A 25,095-nucleotide genomic window follows, 5' to 3' on the forward strand; every position below is an offset into this window, starting at 1 on the left:
ATAGAATATAAACAAAGAATATTAAAATAAACTCATATAAATAACTTGATGTATAAAATGTTTAACTCTGGAGGGGTTAAATTTGCTGTTCCTGCTTTATTCTAACCAACAGTAGGGAAAGCGTTGGACTCCGGAGGGGTTTGATTTACTATTCCCACTCCAGTCTAAGCAAGAGTAGGGAAAGTGTTGTACTCTGGAGGGATTAGATTTGCAATTCCCATTCCAGTTGAAGCAACGATAGGTAAAGTGTTGAACTCCGAAGGGGGTAGATTTACTATTCTATGTCAGGACCGGAGGCTTCGGATTATGCTTTTATCTCTCTTCGCTTTTATTATTACAAAAACACAGCAGCCAGAGAGATCTCACAGTATTCACTGAATATCAAATACAGAAAAAAACGACAACTCCCTACAACCGGGGAGGCATTCAGATACGTAGTCCATCAACTGTTTCCATTAACCACAATACAAAGTCCTCTGTCTGTCTCCTCCCTTTCTCTTTCGTCGGTGCTTCGCAGCCAGTTAAGTGGTCTCTATTTAGCTTTCTCTGTAATGTTCATTGTGACGGTATTCTTTTTACCAGGTTTCAGTGGCATTGTCCTTAATATTGTACCGCTAGTGTTTGGTTATTGCTGAGCTTGCTGTTTGCTATTCAGAGCCCCTGCCGGCCGCTGGAACGCTCGTCCCTCCTTATACGGCCGGCTCCCCTGCTGGTGCGGCGTCATCTGCGGCTGCTAGGGGGGACTTGTCCGTCTCGTTGCTCTCGCGTCGCGGCTTCTCAGATGAGGAGCGCGCCGCAAGAGTAACGAACGCCTAGCCTTGTCCCCGTATCTCTGCCTAGCCAAGACGTCCGTGAATCAGACTGTATTTCCTGCATAGTCCTCTCCTGAACGCCCCGGCAGGGGTCCGTAGTGCGGGGTTTACACCCGCGGTGAACACGCTTCTTAGCACTGTAAAGGACCTGATTTTCATTTGTTTTTTCTCACGCATTGAGCGAGCTATTAGCTCTGGGCATTAACGCTGCTGTCATAGATGCGCTGGGAGGCAGACACCCGTCATGTTCTGTTCCTGAGGGTTGTAGCGCGTTGTGGGTTGTGGTGCGAACCTATCTGTGGTCTTTGGGGCTACCCAAATTCTGCGCAGCCTCCGGCCTGCCCCCAATATATTTTCCTGCGTGTGTGTGTTTTCTTGCAGTTTGTGCACTTCCCAGGCACATTGAGTAGTGGTATTCCCTCTCTGGGTACTTACCTTGTCACTATGGCTGGTCAGGCAGAATACTATGGGGAGGAGGTCCAGGAGTACCTACCTTATGACGATGATTTCTTTGATGCTGTAGATGCTTCAATTTATAGGGCGGTTAATGAAGTGGTGAGTCCTATGGAACAATGCCTCTCAGACAGGATAGTTCAGGAGTGTAATAGGTTGGCTGCGGTGTGCGTAGGCGCCGCACCTGTCCCCGGCGATGAGTCCGGAGGAGGTACCCCACCCCCCAAGAAACAGGGTCCGGACGTTGTGCACGTAGATGCCTTTGCGCGCCTTAAGATGGCGTTTTTTAGCGAAAGCGGCGTCGGACGTCCCTCTCCCTCCATCAGAGGGAGCTCCCCAGGATATTCCGGACCCTCCATCCCCTGCCACGGATAACGACACCCAAGGGGATACCGAAGAAGAAGGGCATGCTTAACCCCGACGATATTAAGCATCCCCGGTCGTCGGCTTGGGTCCCGGGGGATAAAGTTGTCCGCTTTTGTTGGAGGGAAGATTTATTAAGGGTCAAGGGGGCAGGGGGCTGAGCTCAGAGCCCTGGGAACCTTCACGGAGTGAGCGAGGGAGTGAGTTAGGGACAAAAGGGGCACCTTAATTTGAACCGGGGTGCCTAGGAACGCTCGCTCTAAAAATGAAGGAAATAGACATGTGAGCCATGGAATTTGAGGTAGGGTACAGTGGCAGTTTATTGAGAAGATGCAACTTCAAAGAAACTGCAAGACAAAGGCATAAAATACAAAATACAGAATCCAGATAGTCACATGGATTGGGTGGTATTCTCTGTATCCAAACTATTGTACTGTCAGAGAGAGAGAAACTAAATCTAATAAACACTTTTATAGAAGCACCATGAAAACAGCATAAATGACGTAAAGTATGTCTCAGAATACATAACACCTTTACCTAGGACCACTCACGTTTATCCAAGAGTGAGCAATCCTGCAATTACAATACAAAACATTTTAAATGCAAAAGTGAAGAGAAAAATGATTAAACATAACATGACATTTCATATAGGTAAAATAAAGCAAAACACTTTAAGCAAGGCAGAGCAAGACACTTTGAATAAGACAAGACAAGAGCTTCTTAGCTCTTGGGGAAAAACCTACACAGTCTGTTACCTACATACAGACACCAAGGTAGTCCGCCGAGGATTGTGTGAGCTCCCCTTTTATATGATCTTTAGGCTATGAGAGGTGCCTACAATATCGTCATCTCACGCCACTTCTACCTACGTCAATCTACCCCAAAAGCTTTGTCTGCAATTTTTATCGGACGTCTCGTCATTTACCCACTTAATGCGGACCGTAGATTAGGTGAAAAGGTCAGTTTCTCAGGCCACTCGCTCGTCGTAAATTGCATAGGGCAAGCAGAAAAATGGGTATTGTACTGAAATTCTATATATGCTTGTATAAATCTCCTATGTTCTTTAGCTTGACACATCTGCGGTGGCCACTTCCTTTAAAGTATGTACCAGCCCAGGAAGCATGTACCAGCCCAGGATGCAGCCTACTGTATGTCGAAAGTTTCAGGGGGATGTTGAACTTTGAAACAGTGAACTGAGCACACGGGTAGGCTGGGGGCTCCTAGTTTGGAGCAGGAGGCCTCGCAGAAAGAGGAGCTGGATATGATTTGGGTCAGATCTGCCTTCAGCCTGCTATACAGTAAAATGGCAGAACTATGGCCAACTTAACAAAGAGGCCTACATATTGAACAGAAGGGCCTACACAGGAGTTTCATGCTGGCTGAGTGGTAGGGATGCCTCAGGGTATTTATATGGAAAAATCGGTCCCTTTCTCACTTTCTTGCGAACCGCCTCCGCAAGCCTCTTGAGAAGGAGGCGCGGAGTTGTTTAAGAGCGGAGTGTCCGAGACCCTCTCTGCCTGATAAGATTGCGTTTACGCCAGAGTTAGACCCTAAAATGACCACTTTTTTGGCGAAGTATGTGAAAGACCCTTGGAAGGGTATTGATAGGTCTTGGCGGTCCTGTCAGGACAAACTCCTCGATGCCATCGGACCAATGTCCAAAATCTTAGACATGGTGGAGGAGGCTAAAGTGACAGGTTCGACCATCTCTCCAGAAGTCCTATCTAACTGGGCCCAGCGAGCCATCATTTTTATGGGCAACGCGAATTGCGCTCTTTCAACCAAGCGTCGCTGCTCGTTGTTTACTAAATTAGACCCCAAGCTTGGGGATCTGGCTTCTTCGGAAGCAGGGGCAGTGGCCCAAGGGGGCCTCTTTGATGAACCATTCGTTAAAGAGCTTGGTAAATTTGTCTTTTACTTTGTTGGACAAGGCCCAGTCCAGTATTAAAAGGTTTTTACCCAGCGGGTTTTCCGTGGGGCCGGTCGAGGCAGGGGCCGCTCGTCCAGCCGTGGTTTCCAACAAAACCCTTCAAGGGGACAAGGCTCTGGCCGCGGCCAATATAATTCAACCGCGAACTACAACAACTTTTATCCAACACGAGGACAGCGTTTCAGAGGCCGTGGAGGTTTCAAGTCCAATTCCGGCGGCGGAAGTTCAAACGGTAAGTGTCCTTTCCGCAGACAAGATTCGCATAGGGGGGCGACTTGCATGCTTTCAGGGCGCTTGGGCAGCGCTAACTTCCGATGCATGGGTCCTCCAAACCGTTCAGAGTTTTCATGTAGAGTTTCTAGACAACCCTCGACAAGAGACGCGGCCTCGTCCGCTATTTTTCAGCCCTCAGGACGCACAGTTAATTGACAAAGAGGTCTCCGAGTTGCTCCGCAAAGGAGCCTTGTGTCGCTCGACTCTGCACCCCCTCGGTGTACTCAGAAATGTATTTCTAGTGGACAAAGCCGACGGGGGTCGTCGACCCGTTATCAACCTCAAGGAATTCAATGCTTGGTTAGTGTACCGCCATTTTAAGATGGAGGGAATCCATCTGCTGCGCGACCTTCTGTGACCATCCGATTGGATGGCACGTTTGGACTTAAAAGATGCCTATCTGGTAATTCCCATTCATCCACCCCAATCGACGGTTCCTACAGTTTTGTTGGGGGGGTCTGGTGTACGAGTTCACCGCCCTTCCATTCTTCCTCGGCTCCGTTGTGCTTCACCAAGGTGCTTCATCCTGCAGTGGAGTTCCTCCGAGCGCGGGGCATTCGCATGATCATCTATTTAGACGACCTTCTTCTTATGGCTCAGTGTCCCCAAACCCTGTTGCAGCAACTCCGACAGACTGTGTCCCTTTTAGAGGATCTGGGGATTGTCATCAACGCAACGAAGTCGATTCTCCAACCTTTGCAGTCAGTCACCTTTCTTGGTTTTGTGGTGGACTCCGTTCAGGCGACTCTGAGTCTTCCGTCGAGGAAGATGGCGAAAATTCACCACGAGCTCTGCCGGACTGCTTCCAGGCCGACTATCTCGTTGCGTCACTTGGTCAGACTCGTGGGCCTTCTGTCGTCCTCGATCCAAGCGATTTTTCCAGGACGCTTGCACTATCGGGCCCTTCAACGTCTCAAGGCTTATCATCTCAGGAAAGGTTGATCGTACGATCATGTGGTACCGCTTTCAGCGGAGGCCAGGGACGAGATTCATTGTGGTTAACCCATATGGAAGCATGGAACGTTCGCGCAATTTTCGGCTCCGTTCCGGATTTGGTCATCGAGTCCGACGCCAGCAGATCAGGTTGGGGTGCTCGATGCAGGGATTTTTCCACCGGAGGAGTTTGGTCTCTAGACGAGCAGGATTTTCATATCAATTGTTTAGAACTTCTAACGGCTTCTTTCGCGGTGCGCTGTTGGACCAAGGACAGAGTGCAGTCTTGCGTCCTTTTGAAGATGGACAATATCTCCGCAGCTCGATATGTCAATTGGTTGGGAGGGCCCCGTTCTCGAGCGTTGGCCAATCTGGCGAAATACATTTGGGGGTTCTGCCTGGATCACCACATATCGGTGACGGCAGAGTATCTCCCGGGCCAGAACAATTGGGTCGCGGACTGGCACTCCAGACATCTCTACGATTCCAGCCTGTGGACCCTCAGATTTTCCGGTGGCTGAACAATCTTTGGGGACCGTTTTCAGCGGATCTCTTTGCCTCTCGTCTGGACCATCAGGTTCAGAGGTACTTCAGTTGGAGGCCGGATCCGATGGCTCTTGCCACGGGTGCCTTCCTTCAGGACTGGAGTGCGGAACGAGGCTATGCGTTTCCACCGTTTTCAATGATAATGAGGACGGCAGCTCAGATCCGCCGGCAGTGTGCGGAGGTAACACTGGTAACTCCCCTTTGGAGGTCTCAAGTTTGGTTTCCGTTTCTTCTGGAACTTTCCTGGGATTCTCCAATCCTACTCCCCCTGTATCCTCAGCTTCTTCTGAACCCGGACGGAGATCCTCATCATCTAGTCACACAGGGGACACTCCGACTCATGGTATGGCAGCTTTCAGGCGACGGTGGTCGTTGCCGGGGCTTTCGGGACAGGCTGAGGCCCTACTGTCAAAGGCTTGGTCAGATAGCACCACGAAACGCTACCGGTCCGCGTGGGCACGATGGGTTCGTTGGTGTCTTCGACGGAGTCTGGAACCCGTGGTCGCAGGAGTCGTTCCCCTCCTAAACTTCTTCGCTGATCTGGCATCGGAAGGTTTAGAGTATCGCTCCATTAACGCGATCAGATCCGCGGTTTCGGACGGTCACGTTCCTTTGGACGGGGCCCCAATTGGGGAACACCCGTTGGTTTGCAGACTTCTATGGGGTGTAAGGTTATCGTTACCCCTGGAGCCTCGCTATTCCGTCCTTTGGGACGTCTTACACGGTATTGAATTTGTTTCTTTCCTGGCAACCCAATAGATACCTGTCTTTGAAAGAACTATCTTCCAAGCTCGCTATGCTTTTGTGCTTGGTCTCCTGCAGGAGAGTTTCAGATGTTCACGCTTTGGACATCTCGGCGTGGACTTTTTCCCCGGACGGGGGTTGTTTTTACGATAGGCCGCAGGACTAAGTCTCATACAAGAACAATTTCGTACCCGGCTTTTCGGGACTCGCCAAAATTATGTGTGGTGGACTGCCTGAAAGCGTACGAGGATTTAACGCAGGAACTTCGCCCTCCAGGCGAGCGACAGCTCATGATAGCTCTCAAGAAGCCACACGAAGTAGTCTCTTCTCCCACCATAGCTAGGTGGGTACGGTGGGTTATGCAAGACGCTGGTATTGACACTAAGCAGTTTGGTGCCCACTCTACGTGAGGTGCTATGGCCTCAAAGGCTTTTGCACTGGGAGCGCGTCTGGAGGATTTAATGCATGCAGCGGACTGGTCTTCAGACTCTACTTTCAAGAGGTTTTATTTTAAACCGGTACTGAATGTGGCACAGTTGGTGGTAAGTAAGCTTTGAACTAGCATAATCCGAAGCCTCCGGTCCTGACATAGAATCGGAATTTGCCTAGTATCATGACGGTAAGTTCCAATTCTATTAAGGACACGGAGGCGAGGATTATCCCTCCCGGGGAACTATGGTGTGAACCCACCCGTATGGTAGTAAGTAACCAATTTCCTTATTAATGGCTTTGTTCAGGTTTTTTGCTTCTCTGTATTAATGTTCTTGCACTATGTTGCTGTTTAATCGCAGCTTTGCCGATATTACCAATTACTCACCTTGATTTTTGGTTCTTTCAGGGAATGATGGAACTAAACAGGTCCAATGATGGGATGGCGTGACTTGCGCGAAGAAAGAGGAAGGGAGGAGACAGACAGAGGACTTTGTATTGTGGTTAATGGAAACAGTTGATGGACTACGTATCTGAATGCCTCCCTGGTTGTAGGGAGTTGTAGTTTTTTTCTGTATTTGATATTCAGTGATTACTGTGAAATCTCTCTGGCTGCTGTGTTTTTGTCATAATAAAAGTGAAGAGAGATAAAAGCATAATCCTCGCCTCCGTGTCCTTAATAGAATTGGAACTTACCATCATGATACTAGGCAAATTCCGATTCCTACCTATATCTACACAACAGTAGGGAAGATGTGGGACTTTAAAAGAATTATAAATAAAAGTATACCTTCTAATAATTAAAAACAAAAAATACCAATGACTACTATAAAAATCTGAAATCATATTTTAAATTAAAAATGATTAATAATTAACAAAATTAAAACCTGTAAAGATGAAAAGAACTGAAATATAAAAATCTTCTCTGCCAAAACAAAAACAGTAAACACCTGAACATGTTTACTTTCATACAAACTTATAAGCAAATATTTTTTCAAGTAAACAAAAAAACAAACTCTTGAATACAGTACATTAAAACTTAAAAGTGCATCTAAAATACATTTTTATTGAAAATATTTAACAGTAAACAATGAAAAATTGAAATATAAAAATGTTGAACTTACACGGGCCGATTACTATGTCGGATGCTTTCCGACTGAGGTTGGAGACTTTCCGATCAATGCTGTCAGTTTGAGTTCCAGCCGCCGAATTACGATGTTGGCGGTCAGAGCGTAAACCGGCCGGTCATAACGACGTGGTTCCGATCTGCTCTCGGAGTCTCCCGGCTGGTTGGAGCCGCACCGTAATCCCCGATGGACGGCATTTCCGCAGTCGGGACAACGATGTCGGTTTTCTACAGCCTTTCCGTGCCGACCTTTCTGACACAGAAAGGCTGTCGGAAAGCGACTTTGGGGGACCCTAGAAGGGCCCCCTTGCCTCTGTGGCCTACGGTTGGTGGCTGATGGGGGTACCTAGAGTGCCCCCTGTAAATCCCTACACTGTGAGGTAGGCACCATGGGGTCCCTGCCACAGGGAGCAGGGTTTTACACACACACCCATTTCTCTATGGGAGTCTCTATTACAGTCGGTTTACAGCCATAGCATAAGCTCCCATAGTGGAATGAGAGTATCGGTCGCATCGTAATCAGGTGGTCGGAACCGCAGACCGGAGGTCGGTCTTTTACGATTCCGCTACGGCGTCGGTTGGAGGCACCTCAGAACCAACATGGTAATGAGGCCCTTAATCTCCTATATTAAAACATATATAATTAACAAGTAATCAGTTAAATATTATTAACAAAAATTAAAGTAACATTTTTAAATTAAATAGCTTCCCATCCTATACCCCTAAAAACAAACAAGCCCTACTAAAATATCAATTACTTAACAAAACGTCAAAATATAAATATACTGTAAAATATTAAAACAATTGTGTTAAACATAAAACAATTATCTGTTACATAGTTAATTAACAATCAAAAATTAATTATCTTCAATATAAAAATAATTAAATTAAATAAACTGCCCACCCCTTTTTTACCTACAACCGCAATAGCCCACAACAACAAAAAAACTTTAAAATGTTTAATATAGATTAAAGATATAAAAATGTACGTACATACGTTAACTATTAAAAAATAAAACTATTTACATAATTATTAAGAAATACAAAATCAATTTCACATTGCACAATTAATTAACAATAAAATAAAATTAATTATAATTTCATTTAAATCCACCCTATTCCCCTACAAACCCAACAACCCACCACAACATAAGATCCACGGATAGCCACCTTATCTTCAGAAGTCTACTCAAGAATTGGCTCTTCCCCACTTAACCACCATACTCAAACATAAATATGCAGCATATCCCTCTGTATATAAGCATTTATTTGAACTATTGATGTGTACCTACATATGTGTATTGCTTTGTATAAACATGTATAATAATTATGTTTTAAAAGATATTGATATTCGTTAGTTCTGCTTTAAAAAATTACATATTACTTATAGTTACATTAATCCATGTTTAACATGTATATGTACATAAGTGACTGCATAAATAATTACATCTTTAATCTTTAATTAATTTAAAGTATAACAACACTTGAAAGTCTGAGTTTATTAAATGCAACTTTAATCTACATTTATTACCTTCCTTATGCATATATATGCCTTCCATGTATCTATGTATCTTTATATTTATTACTTTGCTTCTATTTCAGCATATCCAACCACTACCCTTTATCTCACCCTATATCTCTCGCAATATATCCTCTACCTCAACTCTGACTCATCTCAAACCACATTCTACTACACTCTCCAATGCACTACCCTATTTATCACCCTATACCACTCTCAATATCTTCTACCTCAACTCTCTGACTCATCTCAACCGTAATTCTGTTACTCTTTCCAATGTACTACCCTCTTTCTCACCCTATACCTCTATCAATATATCCTCTACCTCCACTCTCTAATTCATCCCAAATAGCCCTTTCTCGACTCTTCCCTCCTCTTTCCCTCCTTGCATCACTTCATACCACTTTTACTATTCAGATGTCCCATACAAGCCTTTCTAAACCCTTCCTTTTGACTCTTTCTCCTCCACCTCCTCTTTACTCATCCCAAACCCGCTCCTACTGCTTTGAACCCCATCAGAAAAAAGCTTTCTAGACCCTTCTCTCTTCTATCCCTCCACTATTGCTTTTCAATCCAAATAACAGACTAACATGTCCACCGCTCAAATGAATTTCATATTTCGGTATACTAATTCTGCACTAATCCTGTTTGGGTTCCGGAGTAGTGTACTATCCGCCGAAAAGCGAAACAACACCTCATCAGGGGTAGCAAGCGCTATATAAATGCAAACCATTCCCTCTTCCATCCCTCCACTATCCTTTTCAATCCAAATAACAGACTAACATGTCCACCACTCACATTAATTTCATATTTCACTATACTAATTTCACCACTAACCCTATGGGTACCGGAGTAGAGTGCTACTCGCCCAAGAGCGCTTTGATGCCTCATCAGGGTTAGTAAGCAATATATAAATTCAATTACAGTGCAATACAATACAGTACAATACAATCAATTACTTATTTAACTCCAAAAAATAAAAAAAATCTATGTACAACTTTAATTACAAATAATAACAATTATACTAACAATTATTAACAACTTAATATTAATAAATTCATATTTTAATTGATGTGTATTAAAACATGTAACAACAATATTATTTACAACTATATTTAAGTAAACTATATTAAAGAAAATTATATTTATTTAAAACAATAATAATAGCAAAAAACAATACTCTTTACAACAATATTCTGTGATTTTATATTTTTGTCTTAGAAATATTCTTGGCACGATATGGTATGATATTTGCCACTCAATACTTTGTCCAAGCACTCTAATTGGGCTTCTGTTTGATTATATGCATTACAAGCTCTTGTCTGGTCATTGACTATCTACCTTTGCAATTCCAGGTGCCAGGTGGTACTGCGGCTGCCCTTGGAGCAAGTAAGCTGCTGAAGAGCATTGCGAAGGTCACCAACCACGACAATGATAGGGACGCATATGAGGAAATTGCTAATGAGTATGAGACAAGAGCTGTTGGTAAGTCTCAGGGCTGTTTCATGAATGTGTCTATGCTTTGGGCGCTCAGTGTCGAAGAAACACAGATCACTAAATTTGTGGCATCACCTCACATAGGCCCTCATTATGGTGACGGTCGCTCAGACCGCCGGCCGCATATGCGGTGGTCAGGTCACTGCCTACAAGCATGCGGGCAGTCCGACTGCCGCATTCTAATGTGACCGCCTGGCTGGCAGTCAGAAACGCATCTGAACCACTGTGGGGGCATACTGCGGCCATGGGAAATAGCCACAGCCCATGCCTCCACTGTGCAGCACCTCTTGCGCATCCATGGACCGTGTGCCATGCACCATATGGTGCATGGCACATGGTGCACGGAGGTGAGTGGGGAAGCTACATGTTTCCCCAGGGCCACTTTTTAGTGGCTCACCCTGTTTGGGGCCACCAATATCCCTTTCTGACAACCTTTTCATGGCGGTGTTCCCACCATGAAAAGGCTGTTGGAAAGGGATATTGTAAACGCGACGGCGGTGCCTGCCTTGGCACCACCGCCATGCTAAGACGATGTTCCAACAGCTGTGGGATGTCAGCGTTTGGACCACCACCTAACGGCTTGTCAGTGACCCAACCGCCCAACATCATAATGAAGGCCATAATGTTGCATTTCTTTCAAACAAGGGTTTTCCAGCAATTTGTAAGATAATGGGAAAATGGGTTTTCATGATTGCAGTACAATGATACACCACTAATATTCACTTGGAAAGATGATCTGACTTCTTCCCAATAACAAACCATATCATACCTGTCATACAGCTTCTTTTAGCGTATGGCTAAGAGGGTGCACACTGTAAACTGATAGGGCTCTCGCCCCACCAAACCTGCAGTTCCCATGCCGTATTTAGGGGTGGGGGTGAGATCGATGATATGCTTCAGATGTCAGACCTTAGCTAACTCTGCTTTTGGAAAATCTTAATCTGATAGTCCACTTGCCACAGGCCACTGATCACGCAGCGGACGGCACTTCAACTATGGATATTTCACTTGGCAGGATGCACCAGCGGATACACTTTCAGTGAAGAAATCCCTGCTGACAGTGTGGCGATGTCTAAATTAAGCAGCTGATCATGTGCTGGGAGCAGAACTTTAGCCTCTGATTGAATGGCAGTCCCAGGAGGCTGCCTGCCGACCTCAGTGATGTCCACAGTGGCCAACATTTATGCAATATTATGGTGCATTATTTAGATCCTCATGGGCAGTCTTCCGAACCTCTTGGGTGGTGAAGGCCCCATGGCAGACCATCCACTGTGCTTAAAGTGATCCACATGTCTGGCAAATCATTTCTTATAAAAGTATGGATGCATTTTTGTCAGAAATAAACTTACAAGGTGGGCTGTGGCAGGGATAAAAAGAATGATCTGTTTGCATAGTGAGAAAACTCCATGCATCTTAGAAGGACAATATTTTAAGTATTTTCTGTCAATCCATAACAGGTATGTTAGGAGCTTTAAGTTTATTCAACACAGCACACATTATTGTCTCTCAAAATAATCTAATAAACTGCAGAAAACAGGCTAGCGGACAACGCCTAATCCATGTGTGGCTATGCTAAAGGTCAACCAATCATGGCTTTTATAGCAGCTAACCAATGATAGGGCAACTCTGTGGTGGTGCCTCACCAATCCCGGTGCAACTCCTTGGCTGACTAACCAATCGCAGCAAGGCTTTCTCTGTGAATGGGAAAAGTATTACACAGCCTTTATCAATGAACGCACACTGAACAACCCAAAATAAATCTTGTCTGCTCAACCTAAATAGGGAGAAAATCAGTAAGTTAGAATAAAATGGATCTTGCAACAATAGAAACAAGACTAGTACCTCCACGACACTTGTCAATCTTCAGTCACACTAAAGCAGACTCCCGTCCAGTAGAAATCCACCTCTGGCCTGTGAATTTATTCTTGTGCACCAAAGAGCAAAAGATACCAACCTAAATTAGACCCACAAACCCCTTCAAAGGAACACTCATTTGGACAGAAAAATCCCTATTAGCATGTATGCGGCACTTCACAAAACACACTACCTTATAGAGACAATTGCAGCAAATGTATCTCAAGATCTTGGATTTGGACAAATCAGATTACCAAAACAACAAATAAATAAACCAAAAACTGCATTCAATCAATCAATCAATCAAGAAATTTGTATCGCGCACTACTCACCCGGAAGGGTCTCAAGGCGCTTGGGGGAGGGGGGCTGCTACTGCTCGAACAGCCAGGTCTTGAGCTGCCTCCTGAAGGCGAGGTGGTCCCGGGTCAGTCGCAGGTGGACGGGCAGGGAGTTCCATGTCTTAGCCGCCAGGTAGGAGAAGGATCTTCCTCCGGCGGTGGTTCTCTGGATGCGAGGGACGACGGCGAGGGCGAGGTTCACGGATCGTAGCTGGCGGGTGGGCGTGTAGAAGGTCAGTCGCTCGTTAAGGTATCTTGGGCCCAGGTCGTGGAGGGATTTGTGTGCGTGGGTGAGGAGTCTGAACGTGATCCTCTTGTTGACAGGGAGCCAGTGCAGGTCTCTTAGGTGGCTCGAGATGTGGCAGCGTCGGGGGACGTCCAGGATGAGTCGGGCGGAGGCGTTCTGGATACGTTGAAGTCGTTTCTGAAGCTTGGCTGTTGTACTGGCGTAGAGGGTGTTTCCGTAGTCTAGTCTGCTGGTGACGAGGGCCTGGGTGACCGTCTTCGTGGTCTCGATCGGGATCCATCGGAAGATCTTGCGGAGCATGCGAAGGTTGTGGAAGCAAGCTGAGGAGACGGCGTTGACTTGTCTGGTCATCGATAGGGAGGAGTCCAGGATGACGCCCAAGTTGCGTGCGTGGTCCGTTGGTTTGGGTGCGGTGCCTAGTGCCGGGGGCCACCAGGAGTCGTCCCATGCGGAGGGCGATGGTCCCAGGATGAGGACTTCTGTCTTGTCCGTGTTCAGCTTCAGGCGGCTGATGTTCATCCATTCGGCGACGTCTTTCATTCATTCATTCGTGTAGGCAGACTTTGGCGGTGTCGGGGTCTCTGGTGAGGGAGAGAATCAGTTGGGTGTCGTCGGCGTAGGAAATGATGTTGAGGTTGTGTTGGCGTGCGATGGCAGCGAGGGGTTTCATGTAGACGTTGAAGAGGGTGGGGCTGAGCGATGATCCTTGCGGGACGCCGCAGATGACTTCGGTGGCTTCAGAGCGGAACGGAGGGAGGCGTACTCTCTGTGTTCTGCCGGAGAGGTAAGAGATGATCCATTCCAGGGCATTTCCTTGGATGCCAGTGTCGTTAAGGCGTTGGACTAGGGTGCGGTGGCAGACGGTGTCAAATGCTGCGGAGAGGTCTAGGAGGATGAGTGCCGCTGTTTCGCCGTTGTCGAGCAGGGCTCGGATGTCGTCGGTGGCTGCGATGAGTGCGGTCTCGGTGCTGTGGTTCGCTCTGAATCCGGACTGCGATGGGTCGAGGGATCCGTTCGTCTCGAGGAAGGCGGCTAGTTGCTTGTTGACGATCTTCTCGATGACCTTGGCGGGGAAGGGAAGGAGCGAGATGGGGCGGAAGTTCTTGAGGTCGGTCGGGTCCGCTGTTGGTTTCTTCAGCAGTGCGCTGAGCTCGGCGTGCTTCCAGCTCTCCGGGAAGGTGGCTGTGTCGAAGGAGGTGTTGATGATGTTTCGGAGGTAGGGTGCGATGGTAGAGGCGGCCTTGTTGAAGACATGGTGGGGGCACGGGTCGGTCGGCGATCCGGAGTGGATGGTGTTCATCATGCTTGCCGTGTCTTCGGGGGTCACCTTGGTCCATGTCTGGAGGGTGGCAGCAAGGTGTGTTGGTTCGACCGATGGGTGCGGGGGTGGAGCGCCGAAGCTGATGTGGATGTCGGCGATCTTGCGGTGGAAGTACGAGGCGAGGGAGTCGCAGAGGTCCTGCGAGGGAGTGATGTCGTTGTTGCCGGTGCTGGGGTTGGAGAACTCTTTGACGATGTTGAAGAGCTCCTTGCTGTCATGGGCGTTCTTGTCCAGTCGCTCCTTCAGGGATGTCTTCTTGGTGGTGCGGATGAGCTGGTGGTGTCTCCGGGTGGCGAGTTTGAGGGCGGTCATGTTGTCGGCTGTTTTGTCGATGAGCCAGGCCTTCTCGAGGGTGCGGCAGGCCTTCTTGGAGTCCTTGAGTTCGTCGGTGAACCAGGGGGCCTTCTTGCTTCTGGGTCTGGTGGGTGGGTTCTTCATCGGGCGAGGTCATCAGCACAGGAGGTCAGCCACTGCGTGAGGTCAAGGGCAGCTGTGTTGGAGTCCGTTGTTCTGCCTGGTGGGTTCTGGCTGAGGGAGGTGGTGAGCTGGTCGACTGTGATCTTGCTCCAGTTTCTGTGGGGAACCTGCTTCGGGTGGTGGTGGATCGTGTTCTTTTGGAAGCTGAAGTGGACGCAGCTGTGGTCAGTCCAGTGAAGTCCGGTGGAGTGGCTGAAGGTGACGTGCTTGCTGGATGAGAAGAGGGGGTCGAGCGTGTGGCCGGCGTAGTGGGTGGGGGTGTTGACCAGTTGCTGGAGTCCGAGGTTGGCGAGGTTGTCCAGCAGGGCGGTGGTGTTGCGGTCGTTGTTGTTCTCCAGGTGGAAGTTGAGGTCTCCTAGGAGGATGTAGTCGGCGGAGGGGAGGGCGTGAGGGCTGATGAAGTCCATGATGTCTTCGCAGAACTGTGTGCGCGGTCCAGGGGGTCTGTAGATGAGGGTGCCTCTGAGGGTGGTCTTGGGGTCAGTGTGAATCTGGAAGTGCAGGTATTCGGCGGCGTTGAATGTGTCGATGGAGTCAGTCGAGATGCGGATGGTACTTTTGTGAACGATGGCGATGCCCCCTCCGGTCTGGTTGACGCGATCCTTCCTGATGATCTTGTAGCCGTCCGGGATGGCTATGGCGATGTCGGGGGCTGAGGAGGCGTTCATCCAGGTTTCCGTGAGGAAGGCGATGTCTGGAGATGCTATTAACATGCCCTGTTAATAGCAGCTTCCTGTTCTGGCTTAAACACAGCCTCAGGGGCTATACAGGTCAGTGGGATAATGTAAGAAAAAGAATAGAATAATTTGCTGGAGGGATTGAAAAGGCATAACACCTATTGGTAGACAGAAAAACATGTTGCTTTAGTGCTCCCTGTTTTTGTCTCCCAGGTTAGGTGGAGACTAAGATATGGACTAGGGCAATAGTTCTTAACCTGTGGTCGGACAACCCCTAGGGGTCCACAAAACCTACTCAAGGGGTCCGCAACTGCTTAGGAAATGAAATAATATTAACAGATTTAAAAAGGTGTATATAAATGAAGAAGCAAAATATACAATTGGAAATTGTAAAACATTCTGTAATTGTGAAGGAATTTGAAATTGGAGGCTAAAAATTAAATTAGCATCCTCAGATTGATTCGTGAGAGTAATGCAAGTGCATCAAACAGACTACAGCACGGACCATGAGTGGACTCAATTGAATTTAGAAGAAACTACATCTATTTTTTGTGTGTATTGTTTGCTGTTCAGATTATCAAAAATGCTTAGACGTGGCCCTGTGGCTTCCAGGAATGACTCCGTAGGGGTCCCCGAATTCCAATAATTATTCATTGGGGGCCCGCGGGTTCCAGTAAGGCTGAAGTGGTGGCCCACAGATGTCAAAATATTAAGAAGCACTGGACAAGGGTGTATGTGTATATTTAGAGTTTTGATTTAGCCGTCAGATAAGTAAATTGTGTCTGCTGAACCAGGTTGGGATTGTCATGAGAAAAAGACTACCCTCAGAGCAATGAAGATTACTAGTATTTCATATGGGAATTTGTCAGTATAGTATACAGCTGTACAACCATGCAACTTTCTCATGCTATTTTCCAAGGTGTTAGAGCTACAGTGACAGGTTCTGAAGGCAAAACCAGACAATAATCATAGGGTCCTTCAACAATTCACCCACTACCTCTCTGTCTATCACTCGTTGACTTTCTTAACGCCTCTTCTCTGACTCCCTATTCTCCCTTTCGCTGCTACTTGCTGCTTCTCTGGTGCCATCATACCCTCTCTCTTCCATGTTCTTACTCCCTAGCTCCAAAACACTACCTCTGTTTTTGACTTCCTCTTTTTTCCTTTGTGCTTCTTAGAGCTGTTCTCGGAGTGCTATAGGAGTGACGTTGAGCTGGCGGAGAGGTTGCTGCTCTACTCCTGTGCAGCATGGAAAGGGAAGAACTGCTTAGAGCTGGCTGTGGAAGCCAAAGATCGAGACTTCATCGCTCAGCCAGGCGTCCAGGTGAGGAGGAGATGTGAGTGAAGGATCAAAGGTACCAACAGCATATTGAGGTCAAATGAAATGGTAACTCAGCTTGCAGTAGAGGTAAGGACACAGTAAGGTCAGAGGTGGAGATGTCATGTTATTAGCACATATTTCCCTTTAGAATGACCTCCTGACGCTGAGTGTTCAGATGGTTCCTGTCCACACACTTCTGATTTGTAATGTTATATTTCGGTGTTAGTGGGGTGTGCCTGAGGGCTTTAGTGGTTGATAATGCAGCTCTCATAGCAGAACCGTGTGCACTGCCTTGCGGTTAGAAACAGCCCGATAGTTTTTTCACTAAGTGACATGTATAATATAAAATGGATGTGTGCCGGACCGGACTAGCCATAGCAGGCACCGGGCATTTCCCCCGTGGGCCGGAGGTGGGGAGGCCGGTTTTGTGCCAGTGGGGACCGATTTTGTTACAGGGGGCCAGTTTTGCAGCGGTAATATCGCCCCCCTGTAACAAAAGCAGGAGCGTTGCGTTTGACAACCACCCACCTCCACCCTCCCACCACCCCTCCCGCTCCTAGGGCCATCGCCAGGGCTGGTTGCTGTTCCCAGTCCGGCCCTGGATGTGTCTTAGGTGTCTGTCTAATGAGTTATTTGTTTTTGTAATACGTGAGGAGATGCTCTGTGTAATGTGTGCTTTGTGTTTGAGATTGTATGTGTTCCATAGTGGTTAGTGTTGTCAGATGTTGGTGGTGTGAAGTGAAGGGGGGTGTGGGGTATTTTATTTCTAGTTTGTTCTGGATAGTGCGATAATATGCAACATGGCAGCCTGTATTGCTATGCTGGGTGTTTGTGACATGTTTTGTCTTATGTGTTCTTGATTTTACATTAGTGTGAGAAATAATGTTATATTTCTCTGTAGTATATTATCTTAGATAGTTTTGTCATGAGACTCTTGCTTGCTGCAAATATGGTGTAAGGTAATTGGGGTGAGGTTAAATGAGAAGTGAGATGATTCAGGGAACTATATGAGGAATAAAGAGAAATATTAAATTCAAAATCAAGTGTTTCCTCGAGAACCACCACAATCCTGAGCCCTCAGCTTTCCCTTGAAAGTTTTGACATTTTGAATGCTTTGACCACTTTATAATTTAAAGTCTAAATAGCTTGCTTCGCTTGAGAGTGGCGATCATCTGGAATAATGATATAAGTAAAAGGCATTCAGCAATACAGTCGCTGAGTAAGCCTGGGTGCAGTTTACGGAGTTCCAAGTGCTAAACAAACTCTGACTCATTACGCGGAGCTCCGCAAGCGGCGGAGTGCATTAGAAAAATGCCATTCTCCATAATTGCTAGCGACACCATGTACAGCGCACATGGGCGCGAGCGGATGCTGCTTCCTTTCTGCCTCTCGAGTAGATTTTCTACTCGAGCTGCAGCTTTCTCAATGTGAACAGTTGGTTTCTCAACACTAGTGGTCTCGAACATATTCGGACACTTGCATTGAGAAATCCGACCGCCTGCGTTGAGAAATCTCACCGGGAGGTTGATTTCCCTCGCTCGCCAACTTGAAGTTGACGAGCGCGAATGAGGATAAATCTCACCGGGAGGTGGATTTTCCTCACCAACTTGATGTTGACTAGCGTGAACGAGGAAAAAAACTCTGCAATGCGGAGGAATATTTTGAAACTCCGCAAGCTCCAAGTAACGTGGAGTGCGGATAACTCCACAAACTTCGCAAGCGGTGTGGATTTCACCGCCCAGGCTTATTGCTGAGTCGGAAATACAACTGCTTTGCCAGTGCAGACCTATTGGCTTTGTCAGATCTTTTTGCCATGCTGCTCAGCATCAGCAGAAGTAAAAAATATATATTGCCGATGGACAATGGTGTATATGCTCACATGCATAATTATGCATGCGAGCATATGTGTCATGATTCTACAGCAGCCCCAATGTTATGACACATATGTATTTTGCATTAATACACATGCATTTCATGTGCATGCATCATGAATTAGCAAACATTTTGGTGTTTTTTTTTTATTTTTATCTAATTTACTGTTTTAAGATGGCAGACACCCCAAGAGCAGTACCTCAAAAATGCACCAAAATTTGTTTTTAGAAAGAAAAAATAATAAAAATAAAACGGTACAGAGAGGCAATGGAAGAGTGGGGTGGGGTGGTATCAGAAAGAGCCATGCTGGTGGCAAACTATGAGGGGAGTAAGAACAACAGGGAGTGGAAGGGTTTGTTTAAAAAATCAGGACAGTAGGGATGGGGAAAGCAAGGGGAGCAAGGGTTGGAAACAACCACAGAAACAGGCAAGATGGAGTGAGAACAAAAAGCACATGTACTAAAACAAAAAAGAGTAGCTCCCTAAACCTAAGAAGATGTTAAACACAAGGCATCCCATCAAAACACACGAAAAACAAATAGTAATGAAAGCCATTAAATAAGAAGCAGCAGGGCCTAATTTGAGCCAGTAGTTTCTGGTGCTCGGCACCGGCACTTAATTGTCGACATCTCCACTCGTGACAGCTGCCATATGGTGACGCTGTTTGCATAATTTAGAGATAAGCAGAACAGCAATTGTTAATTAATTCAGTATGCACTAAAAACAACTAAGATCCGGCGCCCAAGCTATTTTATTTTATGGGGACCGGGAATAGGCTGAATTGTAACACTTGTAGCAGTGTGCTGGTTAGTACTTGTGTTGGTACTGTCATTGGCAGTGCTGGCAGTGGCAATGGGTGGTGCAAGCTGCAGAGGCCTCCTGGCTAGACCCCTGGCACTTTTCTTTTTTTTAACAAATCAAGCACTGAGAAGCAGGGAAATTAGATAGAAAAGAAAGACATCCAATCAAGATCAAGCAGCTTACCCAAAGTCCCCTGTCCATATCTTTTTTATATATGAGAAACAATGGCTATTTCATTTGATACATTTCAACAAGTTTCTGCATTCAGTATAAGTGGGCTTTGGGTCCCTGTCAGGCACTGTCTCTTTATTCATTTCTTCCCTACATGATGTCAGTAGTGTCGGGACACTGACTCTTTGAAAACCTATTTTCACCTTTAACACAATTGACCCTTTCATAGTTCTCCACAGGCTGAAAGACATGAGTCTTGCCAGCCAGACCTTTACATGGGTTGATTATTTTCTGAGTCTAATGAATGAATGAATGAATGAATGAATGAATGAATATATATATATATATTTGTAGAGCGCATGGCTACCAGAGGCCTCCCAGTGCTAGCGACAAAGTAATGAGTCGATAAAGGAGCATTTAATGGAACAGCAGGGTCTTCAGAGCCTTACGAAAGGAAGAGTGACTAGTCTCAAGCCGAATCCTATCTGGGAGTTGATTCCAGCTTTTCGCCGAGATGGTGGAAAACATCCGACCCCCGCTCCGAGCTCTATGCACTCTAGGAGCTATAGCGAGGCGTTTTGTTTCTGAGCGTAATGTTCTCTTGGGAAGGTAGGGGGTAATGATGGTTCTTAGGATAGGAGGCGCCCTCAAGGACATTACTTTGTGAGCAATACAAAGAGCCTTAAACTGAATTCTTTCCGCCACTGGCAACCAATGCAGAGAGGCAATCAGGGGTTTAACCGAAGCATTATAAGGAGCCTGCAATAAGGAACGGGCTGCACAGTTCTGCACCCTTTGAAGTTTTTTTATGGCGGAACTGGGAGCTCCAAGGTAGAGCACATTTGCATAATCAATTCTGGATAGTATCAAGGCCTGGACCATCAGTTTCTCCGCACCAAAAGTCAGCACTGTAAGAATTTTCCTTATCATTTTAAGGATTCCAAAACAAGTAGATGCCACTTTTCGTGCTTGTTCGTTGAAGTCGAGTTTATGGTCAAACCATACTCCAAGACTTTTTATGCGATCTTTTGGCGTAGGCATAACCCCAAGGCATTTCGGCCAGAGAACATCGGGGCTAATATTGGTGGGTTTCCCTAGGAACATCAACTCTGTTTTTGCACCGTTTAATTTTAAGAAGGAGTTGCCCATCCAGGTGGCTATTCTCTCCAGGCAGTTGGCCAAGCAGAACTGATTCTCGTTCAGCTGATTTAGGGACACAATCAACTGTGTATCGTCTGCATATGAGACGATCTTAACCCCGAAGGGCTTGACCAATTCGCCCAGAGGTCGCATATATACATTAAAAAGAGTGGGGCTAATCACATAGCAGTCCCCATAGCTCCACTTCAGTACTAGTATAAAAATCTTATGTGGGGTTCAACAGCACTCAGCTTTTTAACCCTTTTATTAATTTTAATGTTTATCTTATACTGCTATTTAAATTGGCTTCTTCAGATATGCTGATCTTGGGCATCTGCTGCCCTTTCTCCGGTATCAATATGGAGGTGCATACCAAAAATTCACAACTTGCCTGCTAGAATAGTCGCATGGGTTTAGTTCCTAGCTAAATAACTCGCCAGTGGCACTGGCCACATACTCCATCCTTGTCAGCCCAGAGGTCACAATCTTCGTAATGTGGTGTATGCGTGTCAGAGTCCAGTGACAGTAAAGACAGACTATTAGAAACTTCAGCCCTAAGAGAGCTGCTCGGTTACCTTTGGATCATCTACTGGAGAGTGCACGTTGATAGAGTATTTCCAAAATCTCTTCTACATTGAGTGAAGCTACAATAAAAGGAGGCTGTATGACTGATCAAACAAACTCTTCACAGAGTGCACAGTGCACCAGTGCTGTGAAACTGCACTGAATTCTGGTTGGACAATAGATTCAAGGCACTATACATTATTCGTTATTCTTTTTATGGCATGGGATCCTCACTACTTAACTCAAAGTTCAAATACTCTGTGTAAGACCTTTTTTCGAATGTGCATAGTTGCAGTGCTTAATTTGAGCCGGCCCCCAATGGCACTTATTTTTGGGGACCGGCACTTATTTTTCCACCTCAGATGATTACTGAGAAGAAAAACATACAAATCGGAAAGACAGAAGAACAGTCACAAAGGAAGAAAGAAGGAATCTGCAAGAGTTAGATAAATGGGTAAGGAGTATGTGCTGGTGGATTAAAGACTACCAGCCTTGGTATTCGTTGCATCGACATTTAATTGCACTGACCCCGGGCATCTAAGCAGAGCTTTGGGCACCGGCTATGGCTGTGAACAAAGGCCTCAGGGAGCCTGAGGGGATTTCAATTCTCTTGCGCTCCCTGAAGCCTTTGTTTTATTTGTTAGAACATTCTGCCCTCTTGTGGCAGAATGTTCTAATAGCTTATAGCCCTTTGTAGCTGGGCTATACCGGCAATTAAAGTCCCACTCCCTTGTTAAAGGCGCGAGCTGAAAAGCTGGAGCGGGCCTTTAATAGCCGGTATAGCCCGCTACCCTGGCTATAAGGCTATATTATGATATAAATGGAAATTCCTATGGCAGAAACCAGACAAAACACAATGCACAATAACCAATTACACAGCAATGAAACAATATAGTAGTGAAGCGAGAGGGCCTGGCTATGCAGTCCATATACTGTTAGCGACCTTGGAATTACTTTGAATGTTGCCACAATCCTACAAACAAAATGCACGCTATGACAGAAATGCAGTTAGAGTTCTGTTTACAAATGTATAACGATGAAAATCAATAACTGCTCACAAGATATACGCTGCAATGTAGAGGATTTCAATCCTCTTGCTGACACTGAATTACTTTGTCATGCAAATGCTTGTTTGGTGCGACACAAAAAGAACATAATGCCACCCAGAGAGAATTTCTGCTGGACTTAGATCAGCAGAATGCACTATTAAGATCAGGCGCGGTAGGGCAGGATGCGGGTTGCAGTCGAAAGGTGATGGGATAGGGAAAATAAATTAAATAAATAAATACAACCACTTACCTTGCGCTCGCCACATTGCTATCTCAGAGATTTGGCGAGCGCATGGTAACAGGTTTTATTTATTTATTTATTTATTTATTTTATTTTCCTTATCCAGTCGTCTGTCGACTCCCCCTGCCCCACCCCACCACTCTTACTTGTGCCGGCCGTGCCAGATTACGAAGCAAATGTACTGCAATGGGGTGGTATCCGTTAGGACCTTGTCCATACTATTTCCCATGATGGAATGAGGCTCAAATTGAACCTTGTGGAGCCTATCAAAAAAGCTGCTGCTCCAACAAGGAGGATTTGTGGATTTTTATTACCGATTTGTAAAATGTTTTGCATTGCCTGTTCATGAAATGTACAGTTTTCAGGGGATGCAATTTGCCAATATGCATTTCCTCAAGTCAAATTAGTTATCGTAAAGGACCCATCTCTGGGAAACTTTTACCCTAATACACCAACCATACTGACCATGGACGCCCGTAACCAGGGATTGGGTGCTAGCTACCATCAAGCAACAAGTAGATGGGAAAAAGCATATTGTAGCATTAGCATTCCTTGCCTTGAAGGGACCAGAGAAACATTACTGAGTGGTAGACAGTGATGACCTGGGATGCTACTGGGTGGTTAGACACTTCAAATGTTTTATTTTCAAAGGTCCGCCACAGACACTCTTTATTTTTAGGTCAGGCAACCAGGAGCTAGACATACACTAAATGCACAGGCTCCTGGCTGCCTGAGCAGAACTTTGCTAGGCTGAAGATGTCACAGCTCCTGTGGGTGTGACCTCTTCATCCTTGCAAAGTACCTCGAGGTCACCTCGAGGTCCTCCCCCCATGATGAAGGGGAGTGTCACTGATAGCCACAGACCTGGGTTCTTCAGTTGTAAGGCCTGAAGTGCCCAGGGCTGAGCGTCAAACACCGCCACCTCGTCACACAGTGTGGTGGGGTCAGCAACTCTTACTGACCCCATCCCACTCTGTGATGAGGTAGAGACTGCCGCCTTCCTTCCAGCCAATGAGGGAAGGCCGCAGTTCCATCCCCCCTGGGACCTCCGAGGTAGAGTAGCACAGGTGTGGTTTTTTTAAGGTCTGGTGCATGCGTGCTTGTATATATGAATATTTGGGTGTGAATGTTGTGAATGGATGTGTGTGTGTGCACGCATGTGAATGCATGGGTGTGAGTGAGTGTGTTTGTGTATGTGTCACGCCCACCCCATCTCTGCTAAAATGACTAGCCGCCACTGGTGATATGACCAATTGAATTGTGTAAAGATGTGCATGTTTTGTGTAGTGGGCTCAGTACAAGTACAACTTTTGACTTTCTGTAAAAGTAGTAAATGTTCTCACCCTGGAAGAATAAGTCGAGTGGGTCTCAATGTTACCCTAGAGAATGGAGACAAACCTGGAGTGTAGATCAAGTGTCAATGTGCAACTCTGAGCGTCTCTCTGTTCAGAAGCCCCTTGGCCATATATTTGTCTTTCCTAAAATGGGGGGGGCGACACTTAGGAGTGTGCATACTGTAACTATGTGCAAACAAACTATGTCATGATCTGATTTCCCTCTCCAAATTATGTTTTAATGGAATTTGATGTGTTATTTTCTACACTATAATATTATCATTATTATTCCTTGTGGTTACGTTCCCACCTGATATTACTGTTTCATTGGTAAATTCTGTTGATCCAGCTGTTAACTGTCAGCTCCAATTGTCATTGTGGATTACTCCAGCTTGGTGATGGCAACAATATCTCTTCTGCATCTTTACCCTGGTTTGAGAATTTTACTATCATAACACAGTTGTTAAATAGCAGAAGATAATTCATCTTGTGAGTTGTGCTATACACATTACCACTATTCTTTCCTTCCTTTTTTCACAGGATTTTGTGTCCAAGCAGTGGCATGGGCACATAGCCATGGACACCCCCTCCTGGAAGGTGCTGCTGAGTGTGTTCATCTTCCCCCTGATTGGCTGCGGTTTCATCTCCTTCAGGTAGTCCATGTTGTCTAAAAGCCGTTGTAGAGAACCACAGACCCCTCCTGTTCCAGAGTCCATGGGGGCACTTTCAGTTCTTTAGAAGGAAACAGCTGTCCGCCCTTTTGGCCTTTTATTGAAAAATGCATCAAGCAGTGGAGTTCACATAGCAGAGAGGGGAATAGGCTACAGGAAATTAGAAGACTTCTCATCCAGTTGATACTGCCTCTGCTTGGCAGATAGAACTGGGGACAAGTACTCTTTTACATATACCCAATATAGTCCACAAAATCTTGTTTAAAAAATATAGTGAAACACAGTTATTGTTCTAAAGTATTGTGGGACAGAATATAAAAGGTAAGAATATCTTTATTTGAAGTTTTTCATATTGTTTTTTAAATGTAGGCGTACATAATATTGACATTGTA

At 45.9% G+C, this 25,095-nt stretch overlaps 1 protein-coding gene across 2 annotated transcripts in view; it reads left to right on the forward strand.

Annotated features, from left to right (window-relative positions):
• LOC146861069 (transient receptor potential cation channel subfamily M member 8-like) overlaps positions 1 to 25,095 on the forward strand; it is a 187,630-nt gene that overhangs the window by 62,141 nt on the left and 100,394 nt on the right. For both annotated transcript variants that reach the window (XM_085645108.1, XM_085645107.1), the window contains exons 6-8: positions 10,484 to 10,613; positions 16,718 to 16,863; positions 24,573 to 24,685. In XM_085645108.1, the coding sequence (XP_085501234.1) occupies positions 10,484 to 10,613; positions 16,718 to 16,863; positions 24,573 to 24,685 (389 nt within the window). The remainder of the gene's footprint in view (positions 1 to 10,483; positions 10,614 to 16,717; positions 16,864 to 24,572; positions 24,686 to 25,095) is intronic.

The sequence above is a fragment of the Triturus cristatus genome, chromosome 3_1, assembly GCF_964204655.1.
Source record: "Triturus cristatus chromosome 3_1, aTriCri1.1, whole genome shotgun sequence".
NCBI lineage: Eukaryota > Metazoa > Chordata > Amphibia > Caudata > Salamandridae > Triturus > Triturus cristatus.